General features: G+C 42.4%; 1 protein-coding gene across 12 annotated transcripts in view; it reads right to left on the bottom strand.

Annotated features, from left to right (window-relative positions):
• The window catches only part of LOC127365333 (trace amine-associated receptor 13c-like), a 39,737-nt gene that overhangs the window by 6,384 nt on the left and 6,275 nt on the right, over positions 1 to 27,078 (bottom strand). The window contains exons 1-3 of one of the 12 annotated variants that reach the window (XM_051403341.1): positions 1,942 to 1,967; positions 1,600 to 1,654; positions 382 to 1,441 (exon numbers count right to left, since the gene is read on the bottom strand). The exons of 1 other annotated variant lie outside the window; for it this stretch is intronic. In XM_051403341.1, the coding sequence (XP_051259301.1) occupies positions 604 to 1,441; positions 1,600 to 1,601 (840 nt within the window). In that variant the 5' untranslated portion in view covers positions 1,602 to 1,654; positions 1,942 to 1,967 and the 3' untranslated portion in view covers positions 382 to 603. Of the gene's footprint in view, positions 1 to 381; positions 1,655 to 1,941; positions 2,182 to 10,940; positions 14,549 to 14,930; positions 15,047 to 22,402; positions 23,408 to 23,861; positions 24,094 to 25,095; positions 27,020 to 27,078 lie in introns of those variants that run through there. 10 more of the 12 variants (XM_051403337.1, XM_051403340.1, XM_051403328.1 and 7 more) reach the window with 10 other exon arrangements.

Raw genomic sequence — 27,078 nt, 5'->3', positions numbered from 1 at the left:
TATTAATTATATTTTATTAATGAAAGGAAATGGTTTGGGTTCATGTTGTATAAATGTAGATAATGCCATGAAAATGTCTGGTTTGTGGTTAATTAGTGCAAAGGTTGTTCAAAATACCATATTAACTCATTTTAATTCAACCCAGGAACCCTTTTAGATAATGGGTGACTCAGTATGGATCAGTCTCAGTCATGACAATCTGAATCTGATGTTTAGTCAACATTAAACATAACAAGCACTGTCAATTTAGTTTGGTTGGCATCAGTGTACATTCAATATGTCTGCCTGACAGTTCACTGTTGATTCAAGGGCTGCACAATCCAATATTATCAAAATCATAATATAGCTAAGAGCAATATTCAAATCACAGAAGCTGAATTGTTTTTTTTTTTTGTTTTTTTTATTACAGTCCAGATGTTCTCCAGATGTAGGAACAGATGTTGTTCGTTATAGATCCCTACAAATGTCATCATCACAATTCTATTTTTTTAGTGAAAAATCACACTTTCATACTTTGTGAATCATGTACCAATTGCAATATCTGAAAAAAATAATCACAATGTAATGGGTTTCTTAACATTTGTGCAGTCCATGTTGATTCAATCATATTTTACAATTTGGAAACAGGATGTTGGTATCACAGGAGTCAGGCTGCATTATCTGAAATGTAACAATGAGTTTCATTGATCTCCTGAACCAGGGGTAGAAAAAAGCATAGATTACTGGATTAAAACAAGAGTTACAATAAACTAGCCAGACAGAAAATAGTGAAAATACTGCAGTGGTTGGCATGTCCACGCCCATGAGAGATGGGATATAGTAAGGACAGAAACACAATAGAAACACAACCACGACAACACCAAGAGTTTTGGCTGCTTTTCTCTCAGACGTCTTAGCGGTTACCCTGACTGAACCCTTGAGTGTAACGGCTGCAATATGAGACCTCATGACTCGAGCCTGAGACACAGCCACCACAAATACTCTCATATACAGAACTACGATTGCAGCAATGGAGCCAACAAAGGTACACATGATATCAACAACACCTGTTACATAGTCAAATTCACCTACGCACTCTCCATAGCAGGAATTAAATCTATCTGGATATTTCAGGAATCTGTACAATATTATACCATTATACAACACAGAACACGCCCAACACAGACAAATACAGATTTTAACTCTTTTCTGAGTGACTTTGGTTGGGTAACACAAAGGGTCACAAATGGCCACATATCGGTCAACTGATATGAGCACCATGTTTCCTACTGAGGCAGATGTAAGGATAAAAGAGGCATAGTAAAATAATAAACACATTAAGCTCCCCAAAAACCAGCAGCCCCCTAACAGTAGGATTTTAAAAGGCATCAGCAGGAGGCCAACGAGGAAGTCAGAGACAGCCAGCGAGAGGATGAGGAGGTTGGTGGGGGTGTGGAGTTGCCTGCAGAAAGAGAATATCATCACTAAATATATTATTATATGTAGCACTTAGGGAAGTCATAAAAATATTTAATCTGTAATAGTATGAGTAGTCAAATAAACAAATTATGTCCACATAATACAGTATAGCAAATAGTAACATTTTTAAATAGCACGGACATGAATCAACGATCCTGGAGAGGACAAAGGATGCAGCACAAGTACCAGTTTTGTACTGTAGTAAAGGGGAAAAAATTTGAGTATGCAGTCAGCTTGGATTCCAACATTCATATCATCAATACATTCATTGATGGCTGCAAAGTCATTGTTAGTTGTAGTAGCAAGAGTAATACTGTGCAAGTAAAAATACATGTAAACTGTTAAAAACTCAAAGTGGAACATTTTCATGCCTTAATGTAACAATACATATACATCCATATACAATACAATATTGTCCCAAATTCCTGTAAAATTAAGAGCTTGATAGTATTTTAGGTTATGCTTATAAATGTATCTTTATGCCTGAAGTGGGAGATAGAGATGATGACCAGCAGGTTCAGAGCCACAGTGAGCAAAGTGATGCAAGACAGCAGAATGTAAAGGAATATGCTGTCGGCATGATGCTGCATTGGCTTTCTGCAGGAGGTGTTGAGTAGTTCTGGATAGCAGAGTTCAGCTTCTTCCAGGGTCTCCATAATCAGAGAGAGACGAGGAGACGAGACGCTGCTGAGCTCTGGCAGATTTCTGACTATAGTTCTGCATCATAAAGCTCATCTTGCTCCTCCCCCTACCATTACCAAAAAAAAAACATGTTGTGATGTAATGATCAGATACATTTGCCTTGCCTACCAACTGTTGAGTTCTTCACCCAAGCATATTAAATGTCCTGGTTCTTTGAGTTTTGAGTTGTATTTGGATATTCTATCTGGAAAAGGACTAAAGACTGTTAATACCAGGTAAATGAATGCAGAAGACATTGCAATTTTATGTGATCAGCCACAACACATCTGGAGACAATAACTAACTAAGAAGTCTGAGATGAAAGCAGCCAGGACTGTCGTTGTAGTTGTGTCTCTTCTGTGCTCATGTCAATATTACTGTTGCACTGTTGCAGCTGAGAACAACTCGAGGCATCTTAAAGGCAACATCTGCAGTGACTGAGATTTGGCTGTTGTATTCAAACTCTTAAACCCTATGCCTTTTTCTACCCCTGGTTCAGAATATCTATTAAACATTACACTTCAGACACTAGAGCCTGGCTCATATGATACCAACATACTAAAGAGAAATTATATTACATGTTGTCAATACACCACTTTTACATGCTGTCACACCCCCCTAACTAAATAAAATATGAAAAAAAATCAATGTATGTTTATAGAATACAAAATCACATATACGTTTGTCTGTATCAGACAACCTGATTCCTTCGATAGGGCCCGAGCAGCGACCGCTGTTAAGCCCTCTTGAAATGCAAGGAGTTATTATTTTTCTTCTGCCAAAGGAATCACATTTTTTGGGGCTTAAACATGCTCAAAAACTCATGAAACTCGCCACAAAAATGTTTTCGGCTGAAAAATTACACATTTTATGTGTCATGTGTATGGAAAAACAGTAGAGAGAGAGCAGAATAGAGCAGCCCAGATATGTATAAAAATCAGTACACATGTAGACCATGTCCAGATGTACAAGAAAGTCTCTTAGACCCAAACCCAACAGGAAGTCAGCCATTCTGGATTAACAGCCATTTTTGGCATTTTGCACGTTTTTCGATGTTTCGCCAAGAAACATCCAATCTGCACCAAACTTCACATGTTAAGTAAGAGTCCTGCCCTGAACACATCTACATGCAAATAGTCAGTCATAGTCATAGCAGCCCCCACTGGAAACAGGAAGTTGTCATAACTTTACTGTAGGGTGGCGCCACGAATGGTTGCCTCGGTGTGTTGGTGCGCATTGTTTTTCCTTGTTTTGTTTGTTAACTCAGTTTTCGGGCTGTGATACCCGGAGCTCTTTCACTAGAGAAGAGCTCATGCACATCAGGGAAACAACTCCAGCTGATCTCTTTCCCACTTTTCTTCTCTCTTCCGTTGAATTATGGACATTGTGGTCAAAGGTGCTGTGTACCATCATGCAACAGGGTGAGTTATAACAATGACAAACCCTGGTTCACAGCCAAACTCAGTCAGTTACAGTTGCAGGAGCAAGTGTTCAGAAGTGGGGGCAGGGACAGGTTTAAGGAGTCAAAGTACAAGTTTAGCAAGGTGGTGAGAGAAGCTAAACATCAGTTCTCAGCCACTGACTCTGGTTCTGTCTGAAAGGGGCTCAGACACATGACCAACTACAAACCTAAAACCCCCCACTCCATCAACGACTTGCGCCTAGAAAATGAGCTGAATGAGTTCTACTGTCACTTCGACAGACAAAGGAGCAGTCCTGACACCATCCCGTGACCCCTCTCACCAGCCCCACCTCACGAGTTCCCCCTCCCCCAGCTCAGCAGGAGCCGGGGCCACTTCACAACTCCACTCCTCTGTGAATCCCTCCTCCTCCACCACAGTGACACCTCTCTGCCTTCAGGAGAGGAACGTCAACAGGCTCTTTAAGAGGCAGAACCCCCGCAAAGCAGCCGGACCAGACTCTGGGCCTGTCCTCACGAATAAGTTTTTCTCGAATCCGGATAAATACTTTATCATATCGGCCTCGCGTCCAGACGGATACAGCGTTTTCGGTGTGAATCAGTATTTTTTGGAAACGGGTCCCAGAGTGGGAAAATCCTAAAATGCCAGATCGCCCGGAGTCGTCTGGACGACGGAAACAGATTTTTTTCCGAAACGATGACGTATTAGCCCCGCCTCTCTAGTCTTTAACCTCAGGTTACCCTGCTGGGATCATAAGCTGGCCAAAGGAGGAGATAGAAGCCACAGATATCAAGACAAGAAAGCTCCTCACCATGCACTGAGGGTTTCACCCCAAATCCAGCACCCTGAGACTGTACGCTAAGCGGAAAGAGGGAGGCCGAGGACTAGTGAGCATCAAGGCCACTATCCAGGATGAACCATCAAAAATCCAAGAGTACATCAGAAACATGGCCACCAAGGATGAACTGCTAAGCGAATGTCTCAGGCAACAGAAATGCAATAAGAGTGCGGAGGAAGAGGAGCAGACAACCCGGAGGGACAAGCCCCTACATGGCATGTACCACCGCCAAATTGAAGAAGTGGCTGATATCGAGAAGACCTACCAATGGCTGGAAAAGGCTGGACTCAGAGACAGCACAGAGGCACTGATCATGGCAGCACAAGAACAGGCCCTAGGTACAAGAGCCATAGAGGCCAAGATCTACAAGAGTAGATCTGACCCAAGGTGCAGACTATGCAAAGATGCCCCTGAGACAGTCCAGCACATAGTAGCAGGGTGTAAGATGCTAACCGGTTCAGCGTACATGGAGAGACACAACCAAGTGGCTGGAATAGTGTACAGGAACATCTGTACCCAGTATGGAATAGAAGTACCCAAATCCCAATGGGCCACACCACAGTAGGTGGCTGAGAACAACAGGGCCAAGGTGCTGTGGGACTTCAGCTTCCAGACTGACAAACAGGTCCTGGCCAACCAACCAGACATAGTGGTGGTAGACAAGGAGCAGAAGAAAGCGGTGGTGATAGATGTGGCCATACCAGCAGACGCCAACATCAGAAAGAAGGAACACAAAAAGGTTGAAAAGTACCAAGGGTTGAAAGAACAGCTGGAGCAGATGTGGAAGATAAAGGCGAGCGTGACCCCCTTGATGTAGTAGGAGCTCTCGGGGCAGTGACTCCCAAACTGGGGGAGTGGCTCCAACAGATCCCAGGAACAACATCAGAAGCCTCAGTCCAGAAGAGCGCAGTCCTAGGAACAGCTAAGATACTGCGCAGAACCCTCAAACTCCCAGGCCTCTGGTAGAGGACCCGAGCTTGAGGATGACACACAGATACCACCCCAAGAGGGTGAGAGGGAAGCTTTTTAAAAAAATTTTTTTATATATATTTTATTTTAGAAAAAATTTGAGTTTAAGGAAGTTGGCATGCATCCATTATTTGATTTCAGTGAGGCCGTGTGTCAGAGTGGAGTTGGTTGTGGTGATTATTGATTTAGTGGAGATGTAGAGCTGGACATCATTAGCATAACAGTGGAAGCAGAGACCATGACAGCGTATGAGGTTACAAAGGGGGAGTGTGTACGGGATGAACAAGAGGGGACCAAGCACTGAACCCTCGGGACAGGGGACCAGTGGAGGAGGTGCAGTTGTTGATATTGATGAACTGTTGTCTGTTTGTGAGATATAACCTCATCCAGGAAAGTACCAGTTATGTTGGGGGAGGACTCCAGGTGGGAGAGAAGAGTGGTGTGGTTAATAGTGTCAAAAGCTGCAGTGAGGTCCAGGGGGATAAGAATATTGAAGTCACCAAAGTCTGAGGAGAGGAGAAGGCCATTGGTGACTTTGAGAAGGGCTGTTTCTGTTCCGGAAACCGGATTGAAACGGTACAAACAGGTCACTGGAAACTAGGTGGGTTTTAAGTTGGGAGGCAAAAACGCGTTGCAGTATTTTTGACAGAAAGGGAATATTGGAGATGTCAGGGTTAATACCAGGTTTTTTGAGGATGGGGGTCACAGCAGCCAGTTTGAGTGTTTGGGGGACAGAACCAGTGCTATAGGAGGATTTGATGATTTCTGTGACGAATGAGGAGATGACTGGGAGACATTCCTTAACAAGATTGGATGGGATGGAATCCAGGGTGCACCATCAAGTTGGATAGCACCATGGCGGCGGCATGTCCTGAATGGAGAGCACTAGCACAGAGCTAGCACTGGCTTGTTTGGAGAGTGCTACCACAGAACTAGCATTGGCTTGTAGTCAAAAGCACAAGGTGTCATGGGGAAGAAGAAGCGATATGCACCCCAGGAGGGTCCACAGTATAGTCCACAGCATAACAGCGGCAGGAACCAACAGCGCATTGAGGAGGTGAGGTAGCCTGGAAGGGCTACCAGTCTATTAGCCTTGCCCTTTAAAATCCTTCTTCTCACCTACAAAGCTCTTCAGGTTGAGGCCCCTTCATATCTTAAAGAGCTCATAGTACCCTATTACCCCACTAGAACACTGCGCTTTCTGAATGCAGGGATACTTGTGGCTCCTATAGTCACCAAAAGTAGAACAGGAGCCAGAGCCTTCAGCTACCCAGCTCGGGAGGCAGACACTCTCTCCACATTTAAGAGTAGGCTTAACACATTCCTCTTTGATAAAGCTTATAGTTAGGGCTGGCTCAGGTGAGTCATGAACCATCCCTTCGTTATGCTGCTATAGGCCTAGACTGCCGGGGGACTTTCCATGATGCACTGAGCTCCTCTCTCCCTCTCCCCCTCTTTCTGCACACATTCATGTCCCATAAATGCATGTTACTAACTTTACTTCTCCCCCGAGAGGTTTTGTGCTTCCTCGTCTCGCAAGTTCTCATGGATCCTGGTGGAGCCCGCTGCCATGGTCCTGCTTGACTCCCACTGCTAATATTACTGATATCATTGGTATTATTATTATTATTATTATTATAACTATTATTATTGTTTATTGGCCACCATTGTTGTGACTGTTGTTGAATTGAATTTCCCTGAGGGTTGAGGTCAGCAGTTAGCAGAGAAAACCAGACAGAGCACGACAGGGCTTACCACGCCAGGACGGAAAGATCTTGGCAGGATGAGAAAGTGGGCTTGTGGTAGCTAGCGATGTGGCAGGCGGTTGACCACCCTAGCAGCAGAACGGTGAAGCTACGCTTACAGTTAGTCCCGGGAGCCCTGGAGCTAGCAGCAGAGCTTCAAGGCAGGTAAGACAGTCATCTGATTTATTTTAAACACTAATCTGGTTCAAACATTTGTCCAGAGTTTAGAGGAAGGTGGTAGCATACAGCCACCAGCTTGGAGTACAACTTTACTGGCAGAGTAATAGCGTCAGGGTCAATGAATAGACAAGATCACTAAGGTTCAGTGACGGAGCAGCAGCCAAAATGCACCAGCGTCCGTCATGTTGAATCATGAGTGGTGCCACCTATAGAATTTCTCGGATTACTCCATTGTCGGCTGTGTTACAAATGATAGGGAGGAGTAGCTTTGGAGAATTGATCCACGTTAGTTAGAATTACTGTGTTACCTTGTGAGGGTGGCAGACCTATCGAGAGCAATACTGGTCCAGGGACATTCTGGTATGGGCAGTTGGCAGAGCAAGGCTGGCTTTTCCGCAGGCACACATTGCAGGCAAAGACGTATGCTCTGGTGTCCGCTTCTTTAGGCTGCATGGTAGGCCACCAGAAATGCTGCTTAAGGAGCAACAGTAATCACACAGTAGGAGGGAAGAATGCTGTCTGGCTTAGAGGGAACTTCTTCTCCTTGTGTATGAAACTGCCAGGAGAGAGCATCCGGTTTAGTATTTTTTTAACCAGGGCGGTAGGTTAGAGTGAAGTTGAACCAACCTAAAAACAGTGCAGGTGATGATCCTGAAGCACAGGAAAAACAAGGTTAAGTATGCCAACATAAAGGGAAAAACAATCATAAACTAAACAGGTGAGCAGGTAATCAGGGAGAGTTGGAGGAGTCCTACACCCACAACAAACACAGAGAGACAGAAAGGAACACTGGAGAGAGGAAAACACTAGAAACACTAGGAACTACTAGAGTATGGTACTGACATAACAGAAACCGCATTATAGCCGCTTTCAGCTGCTAAAGTGCAGAACTCAATGGCGTAATCTGCAACCCGCCATCTACCTTGCCATAATGCCATGAGACTCTGAGCAGCTTCTCAGATTTTACACGATACAATGAACATACCCAGTGAGTGACAGATGGGATGGTCTCTAGGCCACTCAGCCATTGCCCAGGTCTCCACTCAGCCAGACAGGTGAGTAATGAGGAATGCCACTTTCAAGCACTTGGTAGGGAAGGAAACTGCATGTAACTCAAAGAGGAGCCAATACTGGACCAGGAAGGACTGGCACTTCCTGTGTTTGCCAGAAAAACGCTCACGTTTGGAAAAAGGAGTGGCTGGAGTAGGAGGGATTTCGAGAGAAGGCTGAACAGAAGGAGCAGGTGCTGCTGCCAGAGTTTGTAAGGAGAGATTGAGAGCATTGATGTGACTCACCAGTTGGACCTACTGTGGGCCAGGCTTCACTAACTACTGTACAAAACCACATAACTTTTATAACTTCATTCACTGATTTTGGTGAAACTGGATTTTATGGAGAACAATTTTCTGTTTTTCTCTCAATGTCCTACAGCTGCTCTGCTTCAACTTACAGTAAGTTTCTGATGGACAGATAGCTTACTTGTTGTTAGTAGTTAGCAACTAGACTTGTGTTGGTGTTTACATCTCTAGTATTGGCCCACCTTTTCAACCAGCTAAATTATTTGTATTGCACGAAATGAGTGGGATTTAAACCAGGCGTGGATGTGGACTAAACTGGAAGTGGTTTTGGATAGTTGACGTTGTTAATTTAACTTTGAATATTGACACATTTACCCTGATGATACTCTTACTAATAAAAAGAACAAGATTTGTACCAGATATTTGTTTCAACAAAGTACTCGCTCGACCCTAATTAATAAACATTGACAATGTATTGAATTAATCAATGGTGGGCAATGGGGTAAGATTGTGGTACATATTTTTAATGGTATTGTATTACAGCGCAAGTTAATAATTTGCTTCAATTTATATTTCACCTCTGAAAACCTTTCTCTCTCGCTAACCTGTAAAGGTTGGACTTCCAAGGTGGTCTACAGGAAAACTTCCACCACTACAACCGCCCCACCATCAGTTTCAGGTGTGAATTCAAGACAAACTAGAAGCCCTTCAAGGAGACATTATTGAAAGACTGCATATTATGTGAGTTTCCCCCTCAATAATATAATAATAATATGGATTTAGTTGATTTTCATGTATGATTAGGACTGGAAAGTTTACATATTAATAAATGTTACATTTTCCTCTTGAGTTTGCTGGGTTTATCATGCTGTGATATAGTATTTCCTTTTATATATTTGATCTGTGAGGAAACTTGATTTCATAAATATGTCACAGCACACTGTATATTGAAATTGATTACAACTGAATTGTTATTTACTTTTTGGAAATGTTTATTTGTTAATTTTTATTAATAAATACAAAAGTTTCAAGTTCATGTTCTATAAATGTTCTATAAGTAAAGAAAATGCCAAGAAAAGGTCTGGTTTCTGGGTAATAAGTGTAACATTGCTTCAATATATCAAAATCAACCAATTTCTGTTCATCACAGGCACTGTTTTAGATCATGAGTGAATCAGTGTTGATCAGTGTCAGTTATGATTTAATAAAGGATGTATGACAAAAGTAATGTAGTGATGTAGATGCCTTGGCCTACAAATCTTGTTCTCCACATGCAAGTTTATATATTATATATACAAAAATGATCTACTCTTTGTGAATCAAATAACAATTGTAATATCTGACAGAAAAATAATCACAATATGATGGGGTTTTTTACAATATTGTGCAGTTTTAGCTGATTCAATTATATATTGCAATCTGGGCACAGTACGTTGGTATCACAGGAGTCAGGCTGCAGTATCTGAAATGTAACAATGAGTTTCATAGATCTCCTGAACCAGGGGTAGAAAAAAGCATAGACCATTGGGTTAAAACAGGAGTTACAACCAATTAGCCAGACCCCAAATACTAAAAATACGACAGTGGTTGATGTGTCCTGGCCCACGAGAGATGGGACAAAGTAAGGACAGAAACAAATTAGAAACACAACCACAACAACGCCAAGAGTTCTGGCTGCTTTTCTGGTGGAATTGAATCTTGTTGAAAAGGTGGAATTGAATCTTGTAAAGAAAAGAACCCACTTTGCTTGCCTGGCATTGAGACCCTTAGCCGTCCTGATGTACTCCAGGTTCTTGTGGACCATCCAAACCAAAAACGGTTGCTCTGCCCCATCCAAAGCTACCTTTACAGCCAGGAGTTCACAGTTGCCCACATCATAATTCCTGTCAGCTGGTGACATTTTCCATGACAGGAATGCACAGGGATGCAGCGTGTTATTGGACAAGGACCGCTGAGAGAGCACAACCCCAATGCTCACATACGACACATCTACCTCCACCAGAAACTGTGAGTGGGGGTCTGGAAGGGTGAGCACTGGAGCCAATGTGAAGCTTGCTTTAAGCTGAGTCAGCTTGGGGGGTTTGAAGAGGTTAGTGTGTGCAGGTGCCCAGCAATGGTGCTAAAGTTCCTTAGGAACCCCTTATAGAGGTTAGCAAATCCCAAGAAACGTTAACTTGCTATTAATTCAATTCAATTCAATTCAATTTTATTTGTATAGCGCCAATTCATAACAAAAGTTATCTCAGGACAATTTTTAAATAGAGCAGGTCTAGACCGAACTCCTTATAACATTAACATTAACATTTGGATGTTTTCAGAGGAGACGAAACCCAGGAAGGAGACTTATGGCATGTGACATGTGGAACTCACATGCCTGGGAGGAGATCAATGGCACAGTCGTAAGGGTCTGTGAAGTGGCAGGGACAGTCTGGTTGAAAACCACTTGTAACAGAAACCCCATCAGATCAGGGGGTTGATCTATGGGGATTTCGCTGTCACTGGATGCAGAAAGGTCTTTCTGCCAGCGTTAAACACATAAACAGCATTCTATCCGCTGTCAGCGGCTAAAGTGCTGTAGGTGTTATGATAAATCATAAATCGTCTCCTGATCTAGTCATGTACAGTGATGTAGAGAGGTTCCTTATTTCCCAGAGAGGCATCCGTTTTATCTCTTCCTTCTTTGCACTGCTATACTCTCTTAGTCCAGGTGATATTACAAGCATTGCACAGAAGTGGGAGAAAGATCTCGACACGGAGTATATTGAGGATGACTGGGAGGAGACCATTGAAGTATTTAAATCCACCTTTACATGTAATAGATTGAGAGAGACACAGTATAAAATATTACACCGTCTACACGTAACTCCTTACATACTAAATAAGATGGACCGTCAGGTCTCACCTTTGTGTAACAAGTGTCATAGAGAGATTGGAACATATTATCATTACTTCAGGCAATGTAAATTGATAAAAAAAAAGATTTTGGGGTACAATTTCACAGGAACTGTGTTGAAAACCAATAAAAATTTGTTACAAAAAAAAAAAAGTTTTGAGAATGACATAAGTATTGGTTTCCACAAAGTTTGCTGCTTCAGTGTTTAGATCTTTTTGTCAGATGTTACTATGGCATACTGAATTATAATTACAATTACATTAAGTTTACGCAAAGAGGCAATATTTGCAGTGTTGACTTCTGCAATTCGCCCAGGCATGCTGTCAATTGACTTCTGGGCCACATCCTAACTGATGGCAGCCCATTCTTGCATAATCAATGCTTGGAGTTTGTCAGAATTGGTGGGTTTTTGTTTGTCCACCCGCCTCTTCAGGATTGACCACAAGTTGTCAATGGGATTAAGGTCTGGGGAGTTTCCTGGCAATAGACTCAAAATGTCGATGTTTTGTTCCCTGAGCCACTTAGTTGCACTTTTGCCTTACGGCAAGGTGCTCCATCATGCTGGAAAAGGCATTGTTCGTCCCAAACTGTTCTTGGATGGTTGGGAGAAGTTGCTCTCCAAGGATGTTTTGGTACCATTCTTTATTCATGGCTGTGTTCTTAGGCAAAATTGTGAGTGAGGCCTCTCCCTTGGCTGAGAAGCAACCCCACACATATATGGTCTGAATGTTGAGATGACACAGGACTGATGGTAGCGCTCACCTTTTCTTCTCCCGAAAAGCTTTTTTCCAGATGCCCCAACAATCGGAAAGGGGATTTATCAGAGAAAATGACTATACCCCAGTCCTCATAGTCCAATCCCTGTACCTTTTGCAGAATATCAGTCTGTTCCTGATGTTTTTCCTGGAGAGAAGTGGCTTCTTTGCTGCCCTTCTTGACATCAAGCCATCCTCCAAAAGCCTTTGCCTCATTATGTGTGCAGATGCACTCACACCTGCCTGCTGCCATTCCTGAGCAAGCTCTGCACTGGTGGTGCCCCAATCCCACAGCTGAATCAACTTTAGGAGATGGTCCTGGCACTTGCTGAACTTTCTTGGGTGCCTTGAAGCCTTCTTCACAACAATTGAACCTCTCTCCCTGAAGGTCTTGATGATCCGATAAATGGTTGATTTAGGTGCAATCTTGCTAGGAGCAATATTGTTGCCTGTGAAGCCTTTTTTTGCAAAGCAATGAAGACTGCACATGTTTCTTTGCAGGTAACCATGGTTAACAGAGGAAAAACAATGATTTCAAGCACCACCCTCCTATTAAAGCTTCCAGTCGGGTCTTTTCTAACTCAATCAGCATGATATAGTATAGTATAGTATAGTAGAGTATAGTATAGTATTTGCAAATTGCCATCATAAAAACTGAGGCAGCAGACTTTGTTAAAATTAATATTAATAATAATAATAAAAAAACCTACTTTAAACCAAATACTCGATCGACCCTAATCAATAAACATTGATTTAATATATTAACAAATCAGTGGAGGACAATGGGTTAAGTTTGAGCTATTTTTACATATTTTTAATGGTACTGTATTACAGTACAAGTTATTATTTAGTCAGATAAGTCCAATACAACAACTGCAATATATGTGTATTACATATTAAACAGGCTTTACTTTCGGTCCACCACCTCAGTCACTCCAAACACCTTCTTTTTCGCTAGTCTGTCAAGGTTGGACTTCCAAGGTGGTCTAACGGAAAACTTCCACCACTACAATCACCCTACCATCAGCTTCAGGTGTATATTCAAAACAAACAAGAAGCCCTTCAAGGAGACAGTAATATAATTCAATTTATTTAATTTTATTTGTATAGTGCCAATTCATAACAAAAGTTATCTCAGGACACCTTTCAATTACATCAGGTCTAGACTGTACTCCTTATGATTAAATTAATTAATTAATTAATTACAGAAGCCCAACAGTTCCCACCATGAACAAGCACTTGGTGACAGCAGCAAGGAAAAAAATCCTTCTAACAGGCAGAAACCTCAAACAGCCCCCGGCTCTAGGTGGGCAGCCGTCTGCTTCGAACAGTTGGGGTTAAAGACAGAGGAAAAAAGAGAGGGGTAGAGGGGATGGGTGGTAAAGAGAGAAGGACTGAGACAGAGGTGCAAAAAAAACAACAGTAGCAACAACTATACTAGTAGAAATGACTGATGATGATGATGATAATGATGATGAAGAGGCTAATGGCGACAACGGCGATGACAATAGCCACAACGATGGGGGATGATGATAGTTATGTGAGTTTTACCACAATAAACAATTAATAATATGGATTTAATTGATCTTAGTTCATGTATGATTAGGATTGTAAAGTTTACATATGGATCGATGTTACATTTTCCTCTTGCATTTGCTAGGTTTATCGTGCTGTGATATAGTAATTCCTTTTATATATTTGATCTGTTTCAGAAATGTTCCAAATTGATCAGTGTCAGTCATTATTGAAATCAACATTAAACATAACAAGCACTGTCAGTTTGGTTTGGTTGGCATCAATGTACATTCAATATTTCTGCCTGACATTTCACTGTTGATTCAAAGGCTCCATAATTATATATATGAATATGATCAAAATCACAATATGGCCAAGGCAATAGCAATTGTAATATCTGAAAACTATAGTCACAATATGATGGGTTTCTTAACTTAGTGTGCAAGTTGATTGACTCATATTTTGCAATCTGGGCACAGGATGTTGGTATCACAGGAGTCAGGTTGCAGTATCTTAAATGTAATAATGAGTTTCATAGATCTCCTGAACCAGGGGTAGAAAAAAGCATAGATCATTGGATTAAAACAAGAGTTACAATAAAGTAGCCAGACCGAAAATATTGAAAATATCACACTGCTTGACCTGTCCTTACCCACAAGAGATGGGACGAAGTAAGGACAGAAACATATAAGGAACACAACCACGACAACACCAAGAGTTCTGGCTGCTTTTCTCTCAGACTTCTTAGCAGTTACACTGACTGAACCCTGGAGTGTAACAGCTGCAATATGAGACCTCATGACTCGAGCCTGAGACACAGCCACCACAAAAACTCTCATATACAGAACTACGATTGCACCAATGGGACCAAAAAAGGTCAACAGGACATCAACAACTCCTGTTGTAAAGTTAATTACAACTACACACTCTCCATAGCAGGAACTAAATCTATCTGGATGTTTCAGAAAGTCGATCAGTATCATACCATTATAGAACACTGAACACGCCCAACACAGACAAACACAGATTTGAACTCTTTTCTGAGTGACTTTGGTTGGGTAACACAAGGGGTCACAAATGGCCACATATCGGTCAACTGATATGAGCACCATGTTTCCTACTGAGGCAGATGTAAGGATAAAAGAGGCATAGTAAAATAGTCCACATATCAAGTTACCCAAAAACCAGCAGCCCCCTATAAGGAGGATTTTAACAGGCATCAGCAGGAGGCCAACGAGGAAATCTGAGACAGCCAGCGAGAGGATGAGGAGGTTGGTGGGGGTGTGGAGCTGCCTGTAGAAAGAGAATATCATCACTAAATATATTATCTGTAACAGTTAGGGAAGTCAAAAGTATTTCATCTATAATAGTATGAAAAGTCAAATAAACTAAGTATATCCACATAATACAGTATAGCACATTTCTAAAAAGCTAGGACATGCATCAAAAATCCTGGAGAGGACAAATGATGCAGTACAAGTACCAGTTTTGTACTATAGTAGCAGAGAAAGTATACAGTCAGCTTGGATTCTAACATACATATAAATCAATACATTCATTGATGGCTGCAAAGTTATTAGTAGTTGTAATTGTAGTAATAGTGTGTAAGTAAAAATACATGGTTAAAAACTCAAATTGGGATATTTTCATGCCTTAATGTTACAACTGTCCCAAATTCCTCTAAAATTAAGTGCTTCATAGTATTTTAGGTTATGATTAAAAATTTATCTTTATGCCTGAAATGGGAGATAGAGATGATGACCAGCAGGTTCAGAGCCACAGTGAGCAAAGAGATGCAAGACAGCAGAATGTAAAGGAATATGCTGTCCAGACGCTGCTGCACTGGCTTCCTGCAGGAGGTGTTGAGTAGCTGAGGAAAGCAGAGTTCAGCTTCTTTCAGGGTCTCCATAATCAGAGAGAGAAGATGAGACGAGATGCTGCTGAGCTCTGGCAGCTTACTGACTAAAGTTCTGCATCAAAAAGCTCCTCCCCCTTTCCCATAACCAAAAAAAATAATATTTGATGTTGTGATGTTATTATCAGATACATTTGCCTTGCCTACCAATTGCTGAATTCTTCCATATTTCGTGGACACCTGAGCAAATGAAATGTCCTGGTTCTGTGAGTTGTGAGTTGTACCTGGATATTCTATCTGGACAAGGAAAAATGACAGTTAATACAAGGTGTAAATTAATGCAGAAGACATTGCAATTAGAATGGTATGGAATCACAACCTGTTCTCATTCTGTTTTTTTTTTTTTTCCCTTCATTTTATGGGGTTACTATTACTATAATATATAAACACACCAATATTTTAATAAAAATTTAAAAATTATTTTCCTCATGTTCACCAAAAAGTATAAAGTGAAAATGACACATGTAAACACAATAATCAATTACACCTTCACAGCAGATAAACAGCCAACAAACCTCATTGCTGCTTATCACGAAGAATACATAAGTTCACTTATGTAATTATGACAACCACAGTGGAAACGGCATTCTCTTTCAAATAATACATTTCCGTCTAGCAGGTACGTCTACAGGGTAGCTGTACAGCTAGTCGGAATTAATAATTTGTCTACCTGTATTTTTACAGCTGTATGTCTAGCTGTAAGCATACAGCTAGACGGAAATGTATTATTTGTTCCGCCCCAGTGTTTCACCCGAGCGCCTTTTAGCGCTAACTTTGAAAACTTGCCCACAAAAAAGAATGCCGTTTCCACTGTGGGAAAAATGACCCAGTGGGACAGCCTAGGCTTTTGCGCGCTGGATATACTCTGCCAAGGCCCAGAAAGGGCACAGTACTGACTGGCGGTGTTCAATCTCCTGGTCTTCTCCAGAAGAAGAGAGTGGCCGCATCCCAACTCACAGAGATAGGTGGAACAGAACCTAAGGCAGGAATGCTGGTTTAGGGGCGGAGCAGCACACTCAACCCATCTGGCGATAACCTACAGCAGTCACTGTGAATTGACAGTGCTTGGAGTTCCTTCATCGTCCTGGCGTAAGTTATGGCTACCAGAAATGCAGTTTTAAGGGAATGCCACATTAAACCAGCAGCCCCAAGGGGCTCAAAGGGGGGGGTCCAAGTGCACCAAGGACAATATCCAATATCCAATATCCATTGCAGCCACCATACCCAGTAGGGTAACTGCAGCCTTCCCTGCCTCCAGCTGGATGTAGGGACCCGCCTGGTGAGTCCCACATCAAGTGGTAAACACCCCCACAATGGTACGAGTAGGCAGCCCTAGTTGATGGCACCCAGGCCATATATCTGAGCACTGAGGGATGGAACAGGATCCCGATCGCAACAGCAGGTCTCTTTGCCGCAGTAGCTCCCTTAAGAAACCCTAGCATGTGGGTCCAATGAGAAGCCACCAAAATCAGCCTCACCCCTTCCATCTGAATGTTTCAGCTGGAAAGGAGGGGAGGCATACAGCAGACTCTGGGGCCATGGGTGCACCAGAGCATCCCACCCCAGAGGAGGATTGTCATTCCTCAAGAAGAATAAGAGTTGACAATGTGCCGACTCTCTGGAAGCGAACAAGTCGACTGCCCTGCCAGATCTTCTCTACCATCTGAGGATGGAGTCTCCACTCTCCCGGATTTGAGCCCCCTCTGGACAAAATATTAGCTGCTGTGTTCAGTGGCCCCGGCACATGAACAGCTCTGAGTGAGCAGAAGAGGAGGTGAGCACACTGCAGCAATTTGGTTGCCAGCTTGCATTGGATGGGGCAGCCTAGACTCTCCTGCCTGTTGATATATGCTGTTGTTACAGCGCAGTCTGTTCTGATAATGATATGGTGAGCTCTCAGTCTCGGCAGGAACCCCCAGAGTGTAAGGAGAACAGCTTGCAGCTCCACGACATTTATGTGACCCAATGACTGGTCCAGCCACCATTGACCCCATAGCCTTCGTGGACAGTGCCCCAACCAACCATGGATGTATTGTCTGTGAATACAAGTTGGTGATAGACCACCGGTCCAAGAGCGCTCCCCTTGGCTGAGTCCCTCCACTAGCAGAGTGCTCTGTGATGCGCCTGAGAAACCACTACCTTGGTCTGGTGGAAATCCTCAACAGGCACGTTTGAACAGGTCTCGTGTAGGAGGGAGAGAGGGATTACTTGAATTATGGCTGCCATCATGCCCATGAGATGAATGCAGAGCCCCCAGTCGACTATAGATTGATTTAAAATTTTTTATTATCACTTTAAAGACACGTAATGGGCTGGCCCCAAGCTGTGTCTCAGACCTTTTATTCCCCCATGTACCTCCATGGGCCCTGAGGTCCTCAAATGCAGCTCTCCTAGTGGTTCCCTAATCAAGATTAAAAAACAAAGGTCACAAAGCATTTGCCATCTGAGCCCCCAAACTGTGGAACAGCCTTCCAGGGGAGATCAGGATGGCAGATTCTATCACTTCTTTTAAGTCTCTTCTTAAAACACATTTTTATTGTCTTGCCTTCCTGTGACCCTTTTTCTAATGTTACTCCCTTTTTCTAACTTTATTCACTGTGGTTTTACTTTTTTATTGTGTTGTCTTTTTATTAACTACTTTGTTTTACAATGTTTATTGTTTTAATATATGTTGTTACTGATGCTGCTATGGTCTAAAGTGTTCTGTTGTTTGTGTTGTTTTTACCCTGTAGGTACATAGGTGCTATATAAATAAAGTTCATGCCCAGAAACTTTGTCACCTGGGAAGGCTGGAGCTTGCTCTTTTTGTATTTTATACCCAGACCCAGGCCTTGAACATTCTCCAAAAGCAGGGCTACATGGCTGTTTCTGAGATTAAACCACACAGACCAGCCAGTTCTCAACATAATTGAGAATCCTCAGCCCTTGTTGTCTCATGGGTGCAAGGACTGCAACCATGCATTGAGTGACTGTCTGGAGAGCCTGAGATATGCTGAAAGGCAAGACCTGAAACTCGAATATTCTGCTTTCAAAGCATAACCTCAGGAAATGCCAGTGTCCCTGCCAGATAGGAATCTGGAAGTAGGTGTCCCTGAGGCCGATGGTGTCAGACCAGTTCCCTGCAGTGACGGCTTGCCTTACCCTGGGAACTGTAAATATCCTGCATCTCGAAGGGCGAAGAAACTTGTTCAGCCCCCCTGAATCCAGGGGTGCTAGGGGAGGCTGGCAGGCCAGGTCTTGAGATTTGTCAGCACCTGCAGAGAGCCTCCAGCTAGGGCCTGAGGTCCCCAGTTCCCCATTCTGGAACTTCGTGTGTTGGACGAGGTACAGATGCTCTATTCCACCTTGAGGCCTTGGAGTGCGAAGTAAAGTTTCCTGAAATATCTTGTGCACGGGGTGGGTACCAAAGAATTTTCAGGGAAGGGACTTTTCAGAGCTCTGGCTGCCCTGCCCATTGGCTCTTCAAAATGGCAGGCTGACTCCTATTTGAAAGTGGTTGCTCTCATTTGGCTGGGGGTCAGACAGGGGCTAATATGAGGCCTGCTCCTTACAGCTGTATGCCTATGAATCTGGGAAGACATGGTGACCAACACTCCCCTTTTCCCTTTGTGACTTCAGCCAAACACTATCCTTGTCCACCTCTCTCAATTTTCCCCCTGCGAACCTCATGAATAGAAGAACCTTCACACCAAAAAAAGGACAACAAGCCTGTCTAGTACATGCAGGTATTATGAAACAGTCCATGCATGAATGTGGATTTTCTCTCTCCGCCTTAAAGTTACAACATTAATTTCCCCTCATTATTTGGCAAGTTTATAAGGGTGTAGCATGTCTCTCTACAATTGTGGGTTCTCCCAGCATACAATCCAGCAACACATGTCAGTTAATCAACACAAATGTATTGCCTCCTCAGCCACACACACTGTCAATACAAAATACTCAGCTCTTCTAAGGCTTCTATAGCCCTCTTCTAAAATCTGTGACAGTTCACTCCAGAAGTCCTTTCTGGTTTGTGTGTGATGGCCAACTCAGGTCCAGCACACTACTGCATTAAGAGAGGAGAGAGTGATTACTCAATGAGTACCAGCTGAGATCATCAACTCACCTGGCGCTGCTCTCACAAGCCGTCCCCAAACCTCTCTCTCATGGGGAGCCGTCCAGCTTAACCTACCCCCCACATCCCCCCAACTGCACACTTCTTCGGGTTGGTAGCGAGCCCAGCCTGCCTCAGCTACTTGAGCACCACACGCTGCATATGCTCCCGCCAGCTGTTGGATGTGGATGATAACATCATCCAAGTTGGCAGCAGCACTGTGAGTCTCAATGTGGTGCTGTATGAGATTTGTGCGTCCTGGCAGGGGGAGAACACATCAGCATAAGGCTGTTGCAACATAGCAACATTTGCCTTCTGCGACGGTGTGAGATGGTCATCACAATGGAGTGAGGCAGGATTTGTGGAATTTGGTACCTCAGGCCCCACTTTTCTCTCTCTTTCACCGTGGTCACCAGAGAAACAGACTCCATCTCTCTCCGTGCCTTGAGGAGATTAAGACGGTAAATCTGCATTGCCATGCCCCTGTCAGAGCGCACAACCTCATAGTCGACATCACCCACTCACCGTGTGGCCAAAAGGGGTCCTAGACACTTGGTGAGTAATTTGGAGCTGGAAGAAGGGAGTAATACAAGCACTTTATCTCCTGGTGCAAATTGTCTCAGTCTAGTTCCACTGTTGACATACCTGGGCCCTAAGCAAATTCTCCCGTGACAACTGTCCCAATGTGTTTTGAGTTTTGCTCTTAGGTCCAGAACCCCCCGTGGTGTCCTGCTAAACAGCAGTTTAAAGGGAGAAAATCCAGTTGAGACCTGGGGTACCTTGCACACTGCAAACATCAGTCCCAACTATCCCAAATGTGGGCATCATCATGCACAAACTTACGGATCATGGACTTCAAAGTTATGTTCAGAAGCTCTACAAGGCCGTCGGTCTGAGGGTGGTAAGCCCAATAATCCATAAAGTTCCAGAAGTGTGCGTGACATGAACGAGGCGCCCTGGTCTGTTAGGATTTCTTTTGGGATCCCTACTCGGAAGATGACCTGAAACAACACACCTGTGCAACACTCTTTGCAGAGATTGTGCGCAGAGGCACTGCTTCCGGATATGGAGTTGCATTATCCATCAGGACTAGTACAAAACAATATCCACATGCGCTCTGGTGAAATGGTCCAATGAGGTCCATGCCAATATGTTCGAATCGATCCTCAGTGAGTAGTAATGGACAGAAAAGGCACTCTCGGGATGATCGGCTGATCGGCCTATCGGTTAACCAACTGACATTCGGAAAAAGACACACACCAGTGGCGTACATCTCCCTGAATGCCGGGCCAATAGAGTCAGGCCATTATCCAGTTAAGTGTTTTGTCATACTCCATGTGCCCTACCATTGGTTTAATGGTAATAAGCTTTCCGGTACCAACTGCTGGGTATTTTTCTCTGCTGACTGAGTGTTACAAATCACTCTGTAAAGCCTGTCCCTAACCAATGTAAAATCCAGAAGACGAGCTCCTGTTGCCCATATTGGTGAAAAAGTGAATACTGTTTCTGATAAAAAGGTTTCAGAACACACAGTGCATCACAGTTTGTTGCATATGGGGTTGTGTAGCCATAAACCAGTCAGGGTGCCCAAGTGGTCATAATGTTATTGCTGATGGGTGTAGTATTTACTTTTATAAATTGGATAAGTATGTAAGTAGTAAGTAAGTAAAACAAGTAAGTAAACAACAAAATATTCCACAACTGTGAATTAAAATTGACAATACTGTTATTTACTTTTTGGAAACTTTTGTTAACTTTTATGAATGAAAGCAAAATCTTCATATTGTACAAATGTAAAAATAAAGAAAATGTTTGGTTTTTAGTTAATTAGTGTACCATTGTTTCAACATATCAAAATCAACTAATTTCACATCGTCCCAGGAACCCTTTTTGATAATGGGTAGATCAGTATAGATGAGTGTCAGTCATGATTGAAAATTAAACATAACATGCATGCTCAATTTGGTTTGGTAGGCGTCAATGTGGATTCAATATTTCTTCCTGACATTTCACTGTCGATTCAGGGGCTGCACAATTAATCAGAATATTATCAAAATCACAATATGGCCAAATGCAATATCCAAATCTCAGAAGTTGAAAGTTTTTTGATAAAGTTCATATGTGTGACAAATTAAGCACAGCGTTACTTCAGGCAGGCCACGAAATCAAACTGAGCTCTCAATTTCAGCTACATTAGCTGATCACAGCTAGTCTTAAACACACATAACTGCTGGCTCAGCTGATTCTTTGTAAGCTTTCTATTGGAAACCATACACACTAAGCTGACCGCTCTGCTGATTCCCTCAAGTATCCAATTAGCAAATGTCATTCAGGGCGCCTTATTTAAGTTGCTTTAGCCTGCTTATCTTTGCTGCTTTCTCTACAAGCCGTTTTTGCAACCCACCGCAACCCCAGCTTCTCCTCTCCTTAAACTTTTCCATGTGTGCACATGGAAGGACAAGGAGGTCCCAGAATAGAGCCATACTGCCAAATGAAACATTCTGCTTTGGAAATAAAAGTTCTTTTGACAAAAGTGATCCTGACTGGAACAGCATTATAATGAGGTATTGTTGAACTGCAGAGACGCTCTGGCCTACAAATCTTGTTTTACAGATGTAAGAACACATGGACCCAACAAGTGTGGCATCATCATGATTTTAATTGTCTTTTTAGTAGAAATGAAAATTGTGTTACAAAAATTATCATCCCACTCTTTGTGAATCATATAGCAATTGTAATATCTGTCAAAAAAAGAATCACAATATGATGATTGTTTTTTGCTATATTGTGCAGTCCAAGTTGATTCAATTATATTTTACAATCTGGGCACAGTATGTTGGCATCACAGGAGTCAGGCTGCATTATCTGAAATGTAACAATGAGTTTCATAGATCTCCTGAACCAGGGGTAGAAAAAAGTATAGACCATTGGATTAAAAAAGGAGTTACAACCAAGTAGCCAGACCCCAAATATTGAAAATACCACAGTGGTTGACGTGTCCTGGCCCACAAGAGATGGGATATAGTAAGGACAGAAACATATTAGAAACACAACCACAACAACGCCAAGAGTTCTGGCTGCTTTTCTCTCAGACTTCTTAGCAGTTACACTGACTGAACCCTGGAGTGTAACAGCTGCAATATGAGACCTCATGACTCGAGCCTGAGACACAGCCACCACAAATACTCTCATATACAGAACTATGATTGCAGCAATGGGGCCAACAAAGGTCAACAGGGCATCAACAGTTCCTGTTATAAAGTTAATTACAAGTACACACTCTCCATAGCAGGAATTAAATGTATTCGGATGTTTAAGGAAGTCAATCAGTATTACACCATTGTAGAACACAGAACACGCCCAACACAGACAAACACAGATTTGAACTCTTTTCTGAGTGACATTGGTTGGGTAACACAAAGGGTCACAAATGGCCACATATCGGTCAACTGATATGAGCACCATGTTTCCCACTGAGGCAGATGTAAGGATAAAAGAGACATAGTAAAATAGTCCACACATTAAGCTCCCTAAAAACCAGCAGCCCCCTACAAAGAGGATTTGAAGTGGCATCAGCAGGAGGCCAACTAGGAAGTCTGAGACAGCCAGCGAGAGGATGAGAAGGTTGGTGGGGGTGTGGAGCTGCCTGGAGAAAGAGAATATCATCACTAAACATGTTATTATATGCAACAGTTATGGAAGTCTGTAACATTGTGAACAGTCATATAAACTAATTATGTCCACATAATACAGTATAGCACATAGTAACATTTTATATAGCTCAAAATCCTGGAAAACAGATGAAGTAAAAGTACCAGTTTTGTATTTTACTGTAGTAAACTACTGTAGTAGAGGGGAAGGTTAGAGAGCAGTCAGCTTACAACATTCATATCATCAATACGTTCCCTGATGACTGCAGAGTTAGTTGTAGTAACCAGAGTAATACTATGCAATTATTTTAAATGCTAAAAGCAATACATGTAAATTGTTAAAAACTCAAATGATTCTATGTTCATGCCTTAATGTGACAATATCCCTTTTTTCGCTTCTAAAATTAAGTGCTTGACATTATATTTTAGGTTCTAAGTGAATCTTTATGCCTGAAGTGGGAGATAGAGATGATGACCAGCAGGTTCAGAGCCACAGTGAGCAAAGAGATGCAAGACAGCAGGATGTAAAGGAATATGGTATCAGCACGGTGCTGCATTGGCTTCCTGCAGGAGGTGTTGAGTAGTTGTGGAAAGCAGAGTTCAGCTTCTTCCAGGGTCTCCATAATCACAGAGAGAAGAGGAGACGAGACGCTGCTGAACTCTGGCAGATTTCTGACTAAAGTTCTGCATCATAAAGCTGACTTATTTGCCCCTCCCTCTTTCCTCCCATAACCAAACAAAATTGATTTGATTCTGTGATGTAATGATCAAATTCATTTACCTTGCCTACCAACAGCTTAATAGAATTTTTTACATTCTTCCCATTTCATGGACACCTAAGCAACTACAATGGCCTGGTTCTGAGAGTTGTATGTAGATATTATATTTGGAGAAGGGAAAATGACTGTTAATACATGGTGTAAATTGTATGCAATCAGACCCATCACATCTGGAGACGTAATCTGGCTCACTCTGTGTTCAGATCTCACCCAAAAGTTAATGTAATATGTGAAATTTGTACACACTATAGATGACATTCATTCAATCCCGGTCCATATTAGCACAATTGAGGACACATATTACATGACCATTTACGTACACTGGGCATACGCTGATGGTGTAGACAGGAAGCAGAACAAAAAAATTCAATAAATAAAAAATGTTCTGAATCGGTTCCAAACTTTGACTGGCATTGATATGCAGTCTGGCATCAAACTCGTGGATTTAACGTTCAGGAATATTCCACTGCTTAACTGCTAGCCAGAAGTTAGAATCACATTAGTGCTATGCAGGGTTTTTCTTTGACTAAGAAAACTTGAATTCAAATTAAGGTGACATGAAAAACCTTTTCCAGTTGAGAACCAGTTGCAAACTAAACAGTTAAACAGTTTCCATTCTTACACATGACTGCACCAAATGGCCCACAAAGCAGCATGTGGTCACTTTGTTTGTTTGCTTTTTAAGGATTTACAGATAGATAGATAGATAGATAGATAGATAGATAGATAGATAAGTATCCAGTAGCATACAAAATACAAAACATACATTACATACAATAAACATACATTAAACTCAAATTAAAAACCCTAACCTTAAGAATAAAATGAAACATTTTTTAAAACATAAAATATTATATATTTATAATATATAAAGTTAACAGCAGCTAAAGTAAACAGTGCAAACAGTAAACAGTGCAAATGGAGTGGAGTGCAAATGGAAGTAAAACAGTGCAAATGGAGGTAGAAATTGTCCATTGTCTATTATCTATTGTCCTCCCTGCCTTTACTGAGAGCTGTTGTACAGTCTGATGGCCAGGGGGAAGAAAGAGTTTTTGAGTCTGTTGGTGGAGCTGGACTGGGACAGCAGTCTGCCACTGAACACACTCCTCTGCCTGGAGAAGGTGTTGTGCAGAGGGTGGTGGGTGTTGTCCAGTATGAACAGCAGTTTGTCCAGGGTCCTTCTCTCTGCCACTGTCATCAGAGAGTCCAGCTCTGTGCCCACTACTGAGCCAGCTCTCCTCACCAGTCTGTCCAGTCGACCAGCATCTCTCTTCTTGCTGCTTCCTCCCCAGCAAACTACAGCATAAAAGAGGACGCTGGCCACCACAGACTGGTTAAACATTTGTAGTAGTTTTTTACAGATGTACAACATCCATGCAGAAGTTCAGGTAGTCAGTAGTGTAGTGTGTGACCCCCTCGATGTCCTCACCATGTGCTTCCTGCTGGACACTCCAGTCAGTACATTCAAAGGAGTCCCTCAGAGCCTCCGCTGCCTCAGGAGACCATTTCCTGAAGGAGCGTTTGGTCGTGGACTGTCTCTGGATCTACACTGATCAGCCATGAGATTATGAGCACTGACAGGTGGAGTGAATAACACTGATTATCTGGTTATCATGGCACCTGTCAGTGGGTTGGATATATTAGGCAGTAAGTGAACATTTTGTCCTCAAGTTGATGTGTTAGAAGTAGGAAAAATGGGCAGCATGAGGATCTGAGCGACTTTGACAAGGGCCAAATTGTAATGGCTAGACGACTGGGTCAGAGTATCTCCAAAACTGCGGCTCTTGTGGGGTGTTCCCAGTCTGCAGTGGTCAGTACCTATCAAAAGTGGTCTGCAGTCTATAAATGTATTGATGACATGAATGTTGGAAGCTGACTGCATACTCTCTAACCTTCTCCTCTACTGCAGACACATGTATAGGGTCATGGGCGGCGAAGGCTTACTGATGCACGTGGGAGTGAAGGCTGGCCCGTGTGGTCCGATTCAACAGATGAGCTACTGTAGCTCAAACTGGTTGAACTGAAGGCTGAACAGGAGGAGCAGGTGCTTCTGCTGGAGTAGGTGATTGAGGGGGTTAAAGTGACTCAACAGTTGTTGGATCTGGTTCATAGGTGACCCACCTCATCACAGACAAAAGCCTGTAAACTCTCCTATATATCCCTCCTATATATATGTGTTTATAGAAAAATTTTGGTTACACAAATTAACAATTACATATTTTGTCTTTTCCATAAAAGGACAAAAGGTTGTATGGTTGACACAAAATAAATTGTCTTAGTAATTAAATTGGTCATTATTTAAGCTCCACCTTCTCATTTTGATTCCTCACAGTCATAATGGTATTCAGCCTCTCTTCCGCTGTTCCTGGCTGTGGCAGCATCTAGCTACAGCCACTGATCACCTAAATTGTAAAAATGTCTTGACCACACCAATTTGTGATCATGCCCTAAATCTAAAGCGAATTTGCACCTGCACCCAGGAGAGTAGCCTGTACAGTCATATGTGTTATTCCAAATTATATGATTAAATCTTGAAGGGGACTTATATGCTCATTCTCAGCTCAATATTTTTCTTATGGGACTCCACTAAAGTACCATAGTATGAAGTCAACTGATAATAGCACCTGATCAATTGAAATGAGCACCATGTTTCCTACTGAGGCAGATGTAAGGATAAAAGAGGCATAGTAAAATAGTGCACATGTCAAGCTCCCCAAAAACCAGCAGCCCACTATGAGGAGGATTTGAAGCAGCATCAGCGGGAGGCCAATGAGGAAGTCTGAGACAGCCTGTGAGAGGAGGAGAAGGTTGGTGGGGGTGTGGAGCTGCCTGGAGAAAAAGAAAATCATCACTGAATATATTAGTATTTGTAAATTGTAAAAATGTGT

Source organism: Dicentrarchus labrax, unplaced genomic scaffold (assembly GCF_905237075.1).
Source record: "Dicentrarchus labrax unplaced genomic scaffold, dlabrax2021, whole genome shotgun sequence".
Lineage (NCBI taxonomy): Eukaryota > Metazoa > Chordata > Actinopteri > Moronidae > Dicentrarchus > Dicentrarchus labrax.
The sequence above is the reverse complement of the archived record's forward strand: the minus strand, read 5'-3'. Positions and strand labels throughout refer to the sequence as shown.